Source organism: Strix aluco, chromosome 5 (genome assembly GCF_031877795.1).
Source record: "Strix aluco isolate bStrAlu1 chromosome 5, bStrAlu1.hap1, whole genome shotgun sequence".
In the NCBI taxonomy this organism is placed as follows: Eukaryota; Metazoa; Chordata; class Aves; order Strigiformes; family Strigidae; genus Strix; species Strix aluco.
In genome coordinates, this window is record NC_133935.1 from 70443890 (window position 1) to 70459965 (window position 16076).

Here is a 16076-nt window from a genome sequence, read left to right on the forward strand (position 1 = left end):
ATATAACACCATAAACTGTTAAAAAGTCTCTTTGATAAGGCATTCTAAGAAGATTATATTAGAAAATAACTACATTTATAGACAGCATTAAGGTAGAGATCCGTAGTTATACAGGCAGCACAACCAGATTTGGCCAGCTGTTAGACAAAGAATGTCCATGAAGATATATACCATGGAAAAAGGTGAAAAGCAGCAATATACTCCTTGAACAAAAACATATTGATAAAAGAATGAGGTATAGAAGGCAACAAATCTCTCCAGATGAAAAGGACTGTAACAATAGCACTTACACTGAAGAACATAGAACTGGAGGAACCTCTCAGGTCATAAAGCCCAATATCCTACCAAAAATAACCACATAACAAACTTTTTTCATACATAGCTTTTATTTTCCAGGTAAGGGAGAAGGAAGGGCAGGAGGAGTTGAGGGGGTGGCACTTTAATGATCAGTGCAATTCGTATCTGCTCTCATATTCAAGGCAAGCATTTCTAGTCTTCTTCACCCCTGCAGCTTCATATGTATGTACACATTGTTCACCTTCAAACCTTTTCTTAACCTAAATTAGTAGTAGATGAAGGGGATTCAAATGTTTTAATCACACTATAAAAGGTTGCACTGTACAAATGTGTTTAATATTGTTTTGTATAGTAGAGGCTTAAAAAATGAGAAAAAGAATGGTAAAGCTGATAACCTTTGGTACAGTCATCTAAAATTCACCTAGTTTCCAACTTTTTGGGGAAAGACAGTATTTCTAGAGTGCCCAGAGTGTGAAAATACAGGCAATGAAACTGGAAATTTTACAGTAAGACAAAACACATTGCAAAATTGTTCAGGATACAAGCTGTTTGCAAAGATGTCTTCAGAAGATCCCAGTAATTTATGCCAACGACATCCCTCAATTTGTACAAATCCTTCGCTGCAGTAGTTCAATATCTTGACCTACAGTCTTAATGAATCTGTGTAACAAGCCTATTTTTCTACATTTTTTCCTCCCTACATAAATACTGAAGTTACTTGGCATTAAACATTTAAATATTAAGCGTGGGCCTTGAAAATAAAATAAGAAACATTCTAAAGATGCTGTAATGAAGGACTGAGTTAATGTGATAACATATATGTTAAGATCTTAGCAAATTGTCTAATCTGCTTTATAGTCAACAAGTACTTCCGCAGCACAATTTACCTCAAACTATAACATGTATCTAAAACAGGTCACGTGAACTGCACTGTAAAAAAGTCTTGTTTCCACTGACTTTAAAAAAGGCATTATGGTAAATATAGATGACTGTACTGCAGAAATCTAAAGTAAGCAAAGACCAGTTCTGTTCAGATGGAATTGAGATATTTGCAGCCATTTCTTTTAACCCATCAGGATCTGAGTTCCAGAACATATATGTCTGTTTTTTTCTAGCTGGAGCTGATAACTTAAAATGAAACCACCTGTGAAAATTCTTTAAAAGAATATCTTAAAAGAACCATTATTCTAGGTATTAGGATATACAAAGACACGTTAGGTCAAATGTCTTATAGCAGTTAATTTCAGGGAAATTACTACCTTTAAGTAACATTCAGTGAGAACAATTTTAAAAGCCCCTCAGTTTTATTTTAAATATTGATGTGTTTTCTACTGAGCTTGTATATACACAAACACATATATACCCTCATCTTAAAATAAATGTTCAATAAAGCACTACTGACAGTGCACAATGAAAAAGCTCTGGAACACCTTTCTGATAGTTTTCAATAAAATGATCTTGAAGATTAACTCAGATTATTATATTAGTTCAATTCAGAAAAGAATTTTATATTTTTATGATTAAAGCCTATATACAGAACTATGTTGGAATTCATTCACTATACAAAAAATAATAGAAAGAGTCACATTTCTTTTAGGTTGCACAGAAGAAAAGTGTCTATTGAAGGTCTAACTAAATATATCTGGTTGAAAAAAATGAGAAACAGTGAACCCTTTCAATAACACCAGAGAATGCTATCAGTAACAGGTAACCTCTCACAGTATCTGTTATACTTGTAGTTAGTTTAATTTAAAGCAAGTGAACAAAAATCATAGAATGGTTTGGGTTGGAAGCAAACTTAAAGATCATCTAGTTCCAAACCCCCTGCCACTAGACCAGGTTGCTCAAAGCCCCGTCCAACCTGGCCTTGAACACTTCCAGGGAGGGGGCATCCACAACTTTTCCAGGCAACCTGTGCCAGTGTCTCACCACCCTCATCATAAAAAATTTATTTCTTATGTCCAATCTGAATCTATCCTCTTTCAGTTTAAAACTATTGCTCCTTGTCCTGTCACTACAGGCCTTGGTAAAACATCTCTCTCCATCTTTCTTATACACCCCCTTCATATATTGAAAGCTTGCAATAAGGTCTCCCTGGAGCCTTCTCTTCCGCAGGCTGAACAACCCCAACTCTCTCAGCCTTTCTTCACAGGAGAGGTGTTCCAGCCCTCTGATAAGTTTTGTGGACCTCCTCTGGATCTGCCAGAAGAAGTGCAAGAAGTCACTGTTCCCACAGAATTTCAACATTCCTGCTTGCAATTGAACCATTTAATGAAAAGCGCAAGAGCTTAGCTTATACCCACTTTATCATCTGGCTAAACTGTTCTGCCAAACTTTGCACTGTTGTGCAATGGAAAAATTAAGGGATACTGACAGCTGAGAGTATTGAAAACGATACAGGCATTTGGGATTAACAGTATCTCATACTGTCAGCATATCATCTCTTAGAACACATTTACCAACATCAGAGTTCTAAGATAATCAGGAAAAAAAAAAATAGTTCTGAGAGCAAAGGTAAAAGCCACAATAAATTAAACTATGATTAACAAGAACACAATAAGAATTCTCTTTTACTTTTTGATTGACTTCAGGAACCAACATCTTTTTTCATATGTAGTAATTGCTCATTTCTGTAAGAATTAAGGACCTGTCTGTCAGATGATGCAGCTTTGTCAGTTAACAGAACCAGCAGGTTCTACCGCTGTGCTTGAGTACAGTCAGTCACTACAATTCTTCTCTACAACGGATGAAAAATCAGGAATCGGTCCAACCAACATCACTTGCAATTTGAAACGTTACCAATCTCCTAGGCATTCTGCTCTGGGCTTTTATTCAGTTTTTGGTACAGAAAATACAAACAGAGCACATCTGTTAACAATGTTCTGGAATTAATCTCCACACAGAAAAAAAAAAAAAAAAACAGAGATAGTCTCAGTTCTGGACCTTCAAAACACCAAACTGAACAATGGGGTCATAGCTCAAATTGCTACTCTCACTTACAGGCAGAGACAGAAGGAAGCTTTATTTTGCCAGGGATGTGATCCTAAAAATATCGTAAGAACTTGCCCTGTTAAAACACTCTCCTGTTGGAAGAACAGGAGATCCCAGTGGTGGAGGGTTCTTAAAGACAAGGGTCAGCTGAAAGTATGTGTTAACCCACGCTGCAAGAGAATGAGGCAGAGAACGTTAAAACTGGAAATACGTCATACCTACCTACAGCCTTGAAGGGAATTGTAACCACAGGAAAAATAGTAGATAGAGGTGTCTCTAGATATAATTCATGTTTTCTCCAACAGCAACATACCGTTTGGCAAAATAAATAACATTTTCTTCTAGAGAAGTAACTTCCTTATTGCTGTACTGGGCCACAGGCACTTAAAAGAAGTGCTAGGAGACCCAAAACCAGGGATGATACTGACTAACTTGCTGTTACTCAGGAAGGAACCAAAGGGGCTGTTGAACAGAGACTCCTTTGAAAAACAAGTCAGTTATACAGGTAGACAAGATAATTTCCTGTTATCTGAGAGCAATCAAGTGTTTGAAGAAAGGTGTCCAAAGAAACAGTCCATCCAAAGATCAAAACAAGACACAAGCCACAAAGTCTTTAGATCATCACATGAATGCAAAACCCTCTACCATTATACTTGTGATTCCTGTACTGTAGCCAAAGTCCATTTATTGGAAAACATGCACAAAATCTTTGAAATAAACCTCTACACCAAAAATATTAGAGAACATAGTCTAAATATGGTTCATATATTTTCAAATAGTCACCGCATAACATTTTCCTATTTGCAGGGCTAACATAAAAGCATATCCATGAAAAGATGACTTCCTAAAACATCTATGATAAGCAATTTTGCCAGCCATCTGTGCAAAAATCAGTGTAACTTCCCTTTAAACAGAGAAAAAAACCTAAACAAATCCCCAGCCCAAGAGCAGAACACACCTGGTCAAATATAAGCCTAAGCATAAAAACATTCTGGTCTGAATTTACCAACAAAGAATATACAGAGCAGGAAGATTGTGGTTAATCAATGCTATCTAGATTTGCCCATATATTTGACACTTCTGTACATAGTTCCACATCCAAGCGCATTATTGACATCATTCAAGGCATAACTTTAATAAACATTGTTTGGCATGCCAGATGCTGAAGTAGCTGTCGATGTGTTGGGGTTTTTTTTCACATAATAGCCTTATGGTTAGAGCACTCACTAAGAAAGCACTAGATTATGTCTGAAAACTGAGAGATTTCATACCCCCAGCTTCTAGCAGAGAAGAATGAGTGGGGAAATACCCACTCATAAGGCTAATCTCAGTGAAGGACTTACTACTACTTCTTCAATGGAGTCACTAAGCAAAGCCTGAAAGATTAATGGGACCCCAGTAAAAGATGATACAATCTAGCCCATGTTTACACACTTAGGGCCAGAGCAGTGGGGCTTTACTCCATGCTCCCAGTACCATTTTCATAGTATGTGGTAAGAGCACAGAACATTGCATAAACAGAGAAAAAAAAAAAAAAAAAAAAAAAAGGCAAGTCAAAGAGGTCTCAATCTCTCTGCTATCAACCCTGTCAAAAGACATGGAATACTCCTCTGCCACGTATTTAATTGAAAATAACAATTTATTTCCAGATCCCCCTCCCTACCTGTTTCCCATTATATTCATCTATATCAGTGGTTATACTTGCAATGGAAGTAAGAGTTACCAGAATTCAAATACATTTGAGAAATTATAAATAGTGCTTACTTGCCTTAAAAGGGTGGAATTCAACATCAAAAGCAGTAAGAAGCCATTTATTATGTTGATGCCAACATCTCCTATGAAATACATCATCTGGACAGACTACAACGCAACTGGCGAGACAATCTCAATGTCAGTTTGGTACTCACATTGGCAGGCAGTATGTTATAGAGGCCATAAAGTTCAAAGCACTGGTTTTAATTCAGAAAATGAACATTCTTAAAAAGCAGTATCTGGGATGGTCTATAAAGAAACAAAATTTTAATATCTTGCTTTTCTTATTTAATGCTATAAAAGCATTATTTTTTCATTGCTATACACAAACTAAACTGAAAAAATTTTGAATACTGACAGTTACTCTATTTGTCACATTCTCTGTGCAGAGTTTGGGAAAGATACAAACACAGTAATTCTTGCAGGAAACAATAAAATTACAGATCTGTTGGACAGATTAAAAAAAAAAAATCTGTCGTCTTCGTTTGTAAAAGACAGAGAAAGTGATCTGAATGATATAGGATCAGTAACAGGAGCTGTAGGCCTTCATTCAGAGGTGACTTGTTTGCATCCAACATAAATCAGCAGTGACCATTTATCATCTAGCAGCTGTTCAGTAGCCTGTGCATGATGATATGGTAGCTCCTGTTGGAGAGGTGTCCAGGTGACAGTCACAGCTAATTGCCATCCCTTGGCAGTCTCAAATAGCTTAAGGGAACAATAAGACCTAGGGATCATAGTAGACTGTGTCTTCTAGAGAGAAAGCACTTCCAGAACAGGGCAATGAAAAGGTATTTCTCAAATGAGCAGTGTCCACCCAATGTGTAACAACAGGATCTCAATTTAAGGTCAGGTCAATACAATATTTTTCATTGGAATTATCTGCATTTTGCATGGTACCATGCCAAATCTTTAAGACACTTTTTTATTTATGCTAAGGGCTTGATGTTCTGCTCAACAAATTCCACAGATTTAAATGGTAGACTGCAGAATCAGTCATTTAATATAACCTATTAATATTTTATCATTACAATCTTCTTATTTTGTATTCTGCAAGCAAAATAAATAATTATTTAGGAGAACACTTCTTTCCACATCTTATTACTGTGAAAGAACTTGTACTTACAATGCAGAACTGTAGACTTATGGGAAATATTTTGTATTTTGGAGTTTTAGATTCTTTTTTCCTAGTTCTATCACCATTTAGTCAGCATAAATACTGGGCTTCAAACTGCTCTCTTCCATACATAATATTTAAAAAAAGAAGGTGAACTTCCCAAGTACCATTCAGTTTCAGTGGTTCCTTTCAAGAAACCTATTTGCTTGCCCTTAGAAGTATTACCTTATCAGAACAGTAAAACCTATAACACCACAGGGGTCTAATGTTCTATTCCTTATGCTCACAAAACAGTATAAAATAAGGAAAGTCAAAAGCTCATAACAGCCACAACTTTGCTAAAGCTGAATCATATGTTGTTTAAAAAGTCACCATTTACATATAAAAAGCACCTCAGTATTTACACCAAAGCCAACTGAATAAATGCACTAAAAAAAATTCTGAATCAAAAACATGTTATTTAGATTCCTTATGTAGCATGCAGCTGTGATACCACAGAAAATTTCCTTAATTTGACCAAACTTTCTAACATGGAAAAATGCAAATCCCAGTTATGAAGGAGAAAAAAACTCGGTACTTCTCTCTGGTCTACTACTGTTCATTAAACAAGTATGCAGAATGCATGTCCGGGATCCAAAAATGTCACAACTCCTCTAATTCTGAATTGCCATTGAAGGTGGTCACCCTTAACCAGGACAGCCTTCTGAGACTGTTTTTATATTTACTGATGCTTCTGTTAAGTAACCTAACTCCTTGGTGGTAACACCAAGGACCACAAACAGCCTGTTTCTACTACTTCATTTTTGCCTTCTCCTGTTGAGAACCTACCAAATCAGACCATTTTTCTTCAGTTGGAGAATATTACATTATATTTATCACTATAGCAACTAACCTAATTGATTTGATGCAGGTTTCTCTTCCACCATAGGATGGAGCCACTATCCCTAAGTATAATCTAAACATTTAAGAAAGAAAAAATGATCAGTTTATCATTTTACCACGTCAAAGAGAACATAATTGGGCTTCAGAAATTACAGTAGAAATGAAAGTCTAATGGACTGTACATATACATCCAGAACACACTTTATAAATATGCTTATCTCTCAAGTGGACTCAGAGGATGGTGTTCACTGGTTGCTCCCAGTAATAGGGATGACTATAGCACAACAAATACATTCCCAGAAACAAAGATTCACAAAGTAATTAAGGGAAGAGGAAGCCACATTCATATAATTGATTCAGGAATAAGCTTTGCCAGACTAACAGATTAAAAATTAAAATAAGCAAGGTAGATCAAAAGTTTTATTTATAGTGCTATTAAAAAATGGAAAAAAAGAAAAGTTCTGATTTTTTTCTTTTTTTTGGAGCTGCAGGGTGTGATGTAAATGTAGTAAAATGATGCAGAGACAATCAGATACGAGGTTCCTGTAATAACTTCAATAATATAATTACCTCTATTGTTTATTACATAAATCTGTTGGGTATCAGAGATTTAAGTTGGTGTGCTTCCATATACCTGAATATAAGGTGTGTGGAAAAATACAGAACACCTTACATTGCCAAGTTCTTTGCTTTTACTTCCTAAGAAATATGGCAAGGCTGTTATTCTTAAAACATAACTAAGTCATTCCCCACCACCACCCCCAGTTATGTTTTTCTTCAAAAAAAATAAAGCATCAGATGAGAAAAAGGCTGAATAAACCCTAGATGATTTTTGAAGAATTCATAAAGTACTACTTTACCTAGAAATAGCTTCACATTTTTTTCCCTTATTTTTAAACATCTTCACCCTTCCACAGAGCAAAAACATTTTTTACAATTTTTCAAATACTACCGCTAGAGAAAAATATTCATGGTACTTCATTAACATTTGGAATTGCAGCTGTCAAATCAGTGAAACATTACATAAATGGTGGAGTATTTTGACACTGCATATTTTAAGCTGCATGGTGCTTTTCAGCGCCATAGGTAATGAAGAGCGTACTACATGTTTGAGGAACACCATCTACACTGGCTGAGAGAACTAATTAGAAACTGGTCATTTAAGTACACCAGAAATTGCCTTCATATTATTGGCAAACACTTGCATTGTTCAGCATCAGTAAACAATGCGAAAAATAAATAATTAACAATACACAACAATTCAAATGAACAACTTTATTCCTTAGAACAGAACACTGTCAAACCTCTCACTGTTGAATACAAGTAATTTTTAAGGTGTCAGAGTTTACAGTTAACTCTTTCTGAGGCTATGCTGACATATATAATGTATCTGCCCAGAACAATCGTACCTTCTCATAAAAAGCCTGGGACCATCCAGACATTTCTAGCACAAACTTAAGAAATTATTTCCTATTACTGAATTCCTTTTACACTTCAACTATTTATCCTGTAATATATATTTACTGAGTCACTTATCTCCCAGTATGCACATAAATTCTTTTAAATCTCAGTATGTTATTTAGTGTACCCTTTAAATTAGCATATTGAATATGGCATTAGGCACAAAATGAAATTATTTAAAAGTGTGTCCTATTTGATACGATTTTTTATGAGAAGTGTAATGCAAAGTGTGCTTAATTACAAAATATGTTATTCTTTTGGGAATAAGCCTCTTTCACTGTTGTCAGTACGAAGAGTCCCTGTAACATGCAAAAAAAAAAGTGAATTAAAGGTTCTCTTAGCCAATTACAATCTTGTTTCAGAAAAAAAAAAAAAAAACCAAAACACAAAAATGGAGAATATAATACAGTTGGGAGGGAACTGAACAGAGGGTTAAGAAATGCAGCAGGCATGCTCCTGAAAACCAGAATCTATTTCCTATTCACCATAACCTACACCTATTAGAGCTCAACAAGACAAGCCTAGTGCAAAGTCTTTTATGCTAAAGCTAATGAAAGGAATACGCACTATGGGTAAATTACAGACCACATTCAGCTCAGGTGGTGAAAATACAGTGTAGATGCATTTTGGCAAAGTTGTGCAGGTCCCTCCTGATAAATTACATATTTTTTTATTATTGCATAGAAACTGCTTTTTCTATTATCTTTGAAAGGTTCCCACTCTGGTACTATGGACTAACTTGCAATCCACAGAAGTATGGGCATTAACTGTATTTACATTACATAACTGCTTGAAAATTACTCTTGCCGAGAGTAAAAAAATTAACAAGAAAAAATAAAGACCTTTAAAAGTATTAATAGTCTAGGCACTTGATTCTTACAGATACCTTATCTGCAACTCAGTGTGATTAATGGACAATCTACCGAGCCTGAAAAAGAATATACAAAACTCTACCGATAACCTGTGATGCAGCTCTAAAACTGATAGCATGGGCTTATTAAACTGCTGAGGATATGCTAAGGAAGTGCCGGGGTTTGTTCCAATGCAATTTCACAGTCAGAGAATCACATATGATCCCGGTGATGTTAAGACATCTGTCACTTGACTAAGTATGTGCTTCCTAAAGGAATGAACATAAGCAAAATAGCTCCTGTTCATGGAAGGTGGATGGGGGTAGAAGAGTGTGTACATGGAGGGAGCAGTCTGGGAGAAAACTGGTAACGTCTGATAATAAACAGTGAACAGTGGATCACGGTTACTACCACTAAAAAGTTTGTTCCTAAAACCCAAAGGATGTTTCTGCTTGGACTGGAAATGGCACATCTACAACCTAAGGACATCTCATGCTCCCTAGAAGCAGCCAGTATTAAAGTGTCGGTCTACCGGCTTTACCATGGGGGTATGGGGGGAGATGGCGTCGAGATGGCAAGTCTAAGGCACAGTAGTTATGCCTGCCAGCTTCTGAGCTTGGCTTTTGACAGAAGCGTTACCTCAGATGGGAAGGGCGTGGATTTACACCCAGCAAAAGCACCAGGAGAAACATGTACTTACTGCAGTAAGCGATTAGGAGACTAGCCAGGATCATGATAGCCCAGAAAGTTGAGGACATGCTTGGCAAGGCGTTGGCATCTTTCCTACTGCTTCTCCTGGGAGATGGAGCCATTGAAGCCACTTCCCCGGTGGGGGGGAAAGTCAGACAGTTTCACCAGCCAGCTCTCCCCTTGACTGATGGCCTTTCTCCACGTGTAATCCTCAAGGAAGGCATCTTCCAACGACCCCGCGGTTCGTCAGCAGCAACATGGTCCTGTTGCGGGAATCATCTTCCAGCCAGAAAGCCAAGGCGACTCTAAAGCCCGCAGGACTTCGGCGCAGTGCCCGCAGCCAGCTTTCCTCCCGTTACTGTGCTGAGATTCACCAGCGTGGTGGGTTTTACTGGGACTCGGATGCCAGGTGTGGTGCCGAGCTGTGAAGGTGTCCCACGAAGGAGCCTCTTCTTACTTCTTTTTTCCTTTCCCTTGTTTAATCTGCAGGAGTCGTCCCTTGCTGTCCCTTCCCCTGCCTCCTCCCCCTCCCCGGGCGGCAGACCGGCCTCCGCAGGCTGGTGCCCAGGCCGAGGCGGTGCTGGCGCGGGGAGGCCTCCCCCGCCGGCCGCAGCCGCTCTAGGGCGACCCCCGCTCAGGCCGCCGCCGCCCGCCCGCCCAGGGCAGCATGGCCGCGGGGGCAGCGGGCACGGAGCGGCGAGGGCACCCCGGCGGCCACCGCCGCCCGCCCGCGGGGGAGGGCTCCGCCAGGCAGCTCCGCGGGCCGAGGGCGATCCGCGCCCGAGCCCGACACCCGCGGAGGAGCGGGCGGCGGCGGTGGTGCCCGCCAACGGCTGCGGGGGGCGGCGGAGACGGACAGCCCAGCCAGCCGGGCGGAGAGGCGCCCCGTGCCCCGCGGCGAGTCCAGCCTGATCTCCCCTCCCGGCCGGTCCTGCGGGCTCGACGGGGCGGAGGCGCGAAGGGCAGCCGGGTCCGCGGCGGGCGGGACACTCGACGAGGCGGGTCGGCGGCGGCGGGTCTCCTCCTCTCCGCGCACCGCCAGCCCGGCTCTCAGGCTCTGCTGCCCGAGCGGCGCCGGCCCTTCAAGTAAAAAGAAGGAGGAGGAGGAGGAGGAGGAGGAGGGGGACGGCGGTCACGCCCACAGGTGAAGAGCTCACGGAGCGGCCCGTCCCCCGGCGCCGCGCCACCTGCGCGTCCCCGCCGGAGGAGCGCTCCCGCTCCCGCCTCCCGGGCGAGCATCGCCCCCGCACCTGCCCGCCGTCGCCGCGCCCCACTCCCTCGCTCGCCTCCGCCGGTGCGACACCGCGACCGGCGGGTGTAACCCGCGGCGGCGGGAGGGAGGAGCCGCGGGGGGACTCCCCCCGCAGCCGCGGCTCCTAGCCGTGCCGGGGGTGAGGGTCGGAGCGGGTCGTGCGGCAGGCAGGGGCCGAGGGGGACAAGCACGGTGGCTCTGCAGGGGTAGAGCCAGCGCCAGCCCCCAGCGGCTCCCTACGGCCTTGGGCGGCGAGGAGGAGCCGCCGGGCGCGGAAGGGAAGGGGGAGGGAGAGAGAGAGAGGGAGGGAAGGAAGGAGGGGGGGGAGGTGGTGCCCGGCCGGAGCCCCCTCGGGGCGGCTTTACGCCGGGCTGAGACGGAGCCTCGGCAGAAGGAGAAGGGCCCCGGGACCTTTTGCCGAGCCCTCACCTGCACGGTGCGGCCCGAAGTCTCGCCCGTGTGTTCCGCCTGGACGCGGCCGTAGGTGTTAACGGAACCGTTCCTCCGGGATTCGCCTGCGGTCCTTACAGGGGCTGTCGGCACACAGTTGCTGTCGCTGGCAGGGACACATCGATGTGAAACTCAATTTAGAGGGCTCCAGTTCACATGTGTGCTAGTAGCCTTTACGGAAATAATAAAAAACTGAAATGTTTTAAGAGGGACCAGGTAGTTGAGCTTTTCCATTCGGAGTCTCCATAGCAATGTCCTCAAATTAATATTTTAAATTCTGCAGAAGGTAGTCACATTCCAAGTACAGGCAGGATTGGCAGACTAGAAGAGGAGCTTGGTCACAAAATGTCCCAGTCATCTCTTCCTGTGTTTTCCTTGCATACTGAAAATACCATGAAAAAGTAGATCCATATTCCTTCAGTAGCCTCAGGTTTGTCTGATTGTTTGCCACTTAAATATCTTGACTTAAAATTGTATATAAATGATATATTATTTACCAGACAGGACTGTAGGGACTTTTCTAGTACAGCTGCACTTGACTAGATACTTGGAACTAAGATCAGTTTTGCACCATGAGGACCTGATCTGATTTTCTACCCGAGTAGTTTGCATGCTGAGCTGGTTGGGCAGTAGGCTGATGTGTTCAAGTATGCTTCACAGAGATGAAGTTTAACTATAATTTGGGTACATGCACAACATCTCCTTCCAAGATGTGACTTTCCCTCATTTTCAGTGGGAATTTCTTTTCTATTACATTTAAAAACTAGAATAGAACACAACTCAAGCATTAAGGCAACATGCTAAGCTTTCTTCTTCTCCCCCACATCATTTAAAAGCGATTTTTATTATTATTTTGTATTTAGAGACTAAATCTTTGTAACACCTTTTCTCCATGACTTAGACACTAGGTTTTCTTTGTAGGTCAATATAAATTCCATAGCTCCTTTGGTATCCTGAAGCATTAGTTCAATTTGATGTTGTAAAGTACTACTGCATAATGAGCTTTTTAAAAAATCGGACTTTCAAATTTCCTATTATCAGAACAAATGTAAATAAGTATTAAGCAACAAAAATGCCTCAGCATGATGTGCCGCTGTTCATTACAATTCCAGGACTAACATGTAAATTAAGCAGTTTTCTGTATGTATGAAAAGAAATTTGATTTCCATTACAGCTGCGAGTATTGAATGTACAGCTGAATAATATATTTTAACTATTACTAAAAAGAAAAAGCACAAGTATCTTGACAAGAGATACATAGTATGATGTATAGATTGAGACTTTAAAGCCACAAAGGATAGCTGCAACAGTGTATAGGCTGCTATACCTTTCAGTACTGTCCGTAGAATTTTATATAATACATCTTATAGTTCACCCATTAAGTTGTAGTTATACAAAAGGATTTCCTTTGGAAATACCTCCAGCTTTCAGTCTGAGGAGCGGGAGTCATGATTACTGTTCACCTAAGTAAAGCCTGAAGCTTGATGCAGAAACTAAAGTATTGCTTTTCTAGTTCTGAAAACTGACATTGTTCACTTGAGACCAGGTGAATTCTCATGTCAGAAAACTACACAGTTACTCAGAAAGTGATGTAGCACTCACCAAGAACAAGGACCACTGAGCTGGGGCCTTTGTGTTTTTATCTACATTTACCTGTAATAGTTTTACATAAGACATTTTATATGAAGAAAGATTTTCAAACACTGCATTCTGATTTGATTGTCAAAGACAAGATAAGACTTAAAAACATTCTTGAAAAATGTAATTTTAGGTCACTGCTGATTTGTTCTGTAGGTGTATGTTGATCCCCAGTAATGGTCTGGCTGTGCTGCACTGTCTTGTATTGAAAAGTACCTCACCCTAGAGTGACACTACTTACAGAGTAAAATCCTACTCAGTGAAAAAAGTGGCAGAATGTGATCTTAAATTAACTTGCCTCTTCCTTCCTCCCTCACCTTCCATGGTGTCCCTTCACAATAGATATGGGGCCCTGGAACTTCTGAATGAAGTAGAGAAAGATGAAGAAAATGAGTCAAACAAGGAGGAAGACCAAGGTCCACCAAGGCCGGGTTGCCCTAGACCAGGTATTAAAAACAATTCTAAAAAGAACCCCAGAAGGGTCATTGTAGTGGGTGACTCCATTCTGAGGGGTGTCGAAGGCCCAATATGCAGACAGGACCCACTTCATAGGGAAGTCTGCTGCCTCCCTGGGCCCCGGGTAAAGGATGTCACAGCAAAACTCCCCACTTTAGTGAGACCCAAGGACTACTACCTTCTCTTGGTTTTTCAGGTGGGTAGCGATGACATTACCAGGAGAAGTCCAAAATCAATGAAGAGAGATTTCAGGGTCTTGGGGAAACTGGTTAAGGGGTCAGGGGCACAAACTGTGTTCTCCTCCATCCCTTCAGTTGCGAGGGTGGATGAAGATTACAGGAGAAGTCAAGAGATGAACTTGTGCTATGAGATTGGTGTTACCAGCAGGGCTTTGGATTATTCAATCACGGGTTAGTATACAGGATGCCAGACCTTATGGCAACAGATGGGATGCACCCGTCCCAGAGGGGGGAAAAGGATATTGGGGCAGGAGTTAGCTGGACTCATTGAGAGAGCTTTAAACTAGATTCAAAGGGGGAAGGGAACAAAACTGGAACTCTCAGACATAAGACCCAGGGAAGATTGCCACAGTTTGTGAGCTGTTGTGCCAGCAATGACCCTCACCCTTCTATCCCAGTGGAGGCAAGGGATGGAGACATGCAGCACATCAAAGATGCAAGGGATATTGATGGATCAGTAACCGTGGTAACACCTGTGAAAGGTCAGGCCGGACTTAGGACCTCTAAATGCGAAAAGGTGCTGGGGACATCAGCCCATCTGAAGTGCATGTATACCAATGCACACAGCATGGGTAACAAACAGGAGGAGCTTGAAGCCATGATGCAACAGGAAAATTATGATGTAGTGGCTATTACAGAAACATGGTGGGATGTCTCCCATGACTGGAGTGAACCAATTGATGGCTACAAGCTCTTTAGAAGGGATAGACAAGGAAGGAGAGGCGGTGGGGTGGCGCTCTATGGCAGGGACTGTTATGATTGCTTCCAGCACAAGTATAGTGAAGACAGGGTGAAGTGTCTTTGCGTTAGAATCAGGGGGAAGGCCAACAGGGCAGATGTTGTCGTAGGAGTCTACTATAGGCCACCCAACCAGGACAGAGAGGGGGATGAAATATTCTATAGGCACTTAGGAGAAATCTCACGATCATTTGCCCTTGTTCTTGTGGGAGACTTTAACTTCCCAGGCATCCGCTGGAAATACAACACAGCAGAGCAGGACCAGTCCCGGAGATTCCTGGAATGTGTGGCAGATAACTTCCTGACACAGCTGGTGAGTGAACCGACCAGAGAAGGTGCCCTGCTGGATCTCCTCTTTGTGAACAGAGAAGGACTGCTGGATGATGTGGCGGTTGGAGGCCGACTAGGGCACAGCGATCATGAAATAATAGTTCTCTATTCTTATAGAGGCCAGGAGAGGGGGCAGCAGAACTGCCATCCTGGACTTCCAAAGAGCTAACTTTGTCTTGTTTAGGCACCTGCTTGACAGAATCCCTTGGGAGATGGTCCTGAAGGGTATAGGGGTCCAGGAAGGTTGGACACTCGAAGGAAGTGTTAATGGCATAGGAGCAGGCTGTCCCCAGGTGCTGTAAGAGAAGCCGGCAGCAGAGAAGACCACCCTGGCTGAACAGGGAGCTTTGGCTGCAACTCAGGGAGAAAAGGAGATTTTACAGCTTTTGGAAGAAGGGGCTAGCCACTCACAATGACTACAAAGATGCTGTGAGGCTATGCAGGGCGAAAATCAGGAGATCTAAAGCCCAACTAGAAATTAATCTGGCTTCATCAATCAAGGATAACAAGAAATGTTTCTGTAAGTAGGTCAACAGCAAAAGACCAGGGAGAGCCTCCATCCCCTGCTAGAGGAAACATGATAACAAGTGATGAGGAAAAGGCTGAGGTGCTTAATGCCTTCTTTGCCTCAGTCTTTAATAACAAGACTAGTTGTACTGAGGGAATCCAGCCTCCTCAGCCGCAAGACAGAGACTGGCAGAACAACCTCCCCACAATCCAGGAGGAGACAGTCAGTGACCTATTGCATAGACATACACAAGTCTATGGGACAGGATGGGATACACCTGAGGGTGCTGAAGGAGCTGGCTGGGGTGCTCGCCAAGCCACTTTCCGTCATCTTCCAGCAGTCCTGGCTGACTGGAGAGGTCCCGACAGATTGGAAATCGGCCAATGTGATGCCCATATATAAGAAGGGTCAGAAAGATGATCTG

At 42.0% G+C, this 16076-nt stretch overlaps 1 protein-coding gene across 5 annotated transcripts in view; it reads right to left on the bottom strand.

Annotated features, from left to right (window-relative positions):
* The window catches only part of TAFA5 (TAFA chemokine like family member 5), a 457068-nt gene extending 446371 nt beyond the window's left edge, over positions 1-10697 (bottom strand). For 4 of the 5 annotated variants that reach the window (XR_012623646.1, XR_012623645.1, XR_012623644.1 and 1 more), the window contains exon 1: positions 10052-10697. Coding sequence is in view for 1 of the 5 variants with exons in the window: in XM_074827712.1 (XP_074683813.1) it covers positions 10052-10163 (112 nt within the window). In the remaining 4 variants the exon portion in view is untranslated. The remainder of the gene's footprint in view (positions 1-10051) is intronic. The other variant, XR_012623647.1, reaches the window with a different exon arrangement.
* Positions 10698-16076: the final 5379 nt, after the last annotated feature.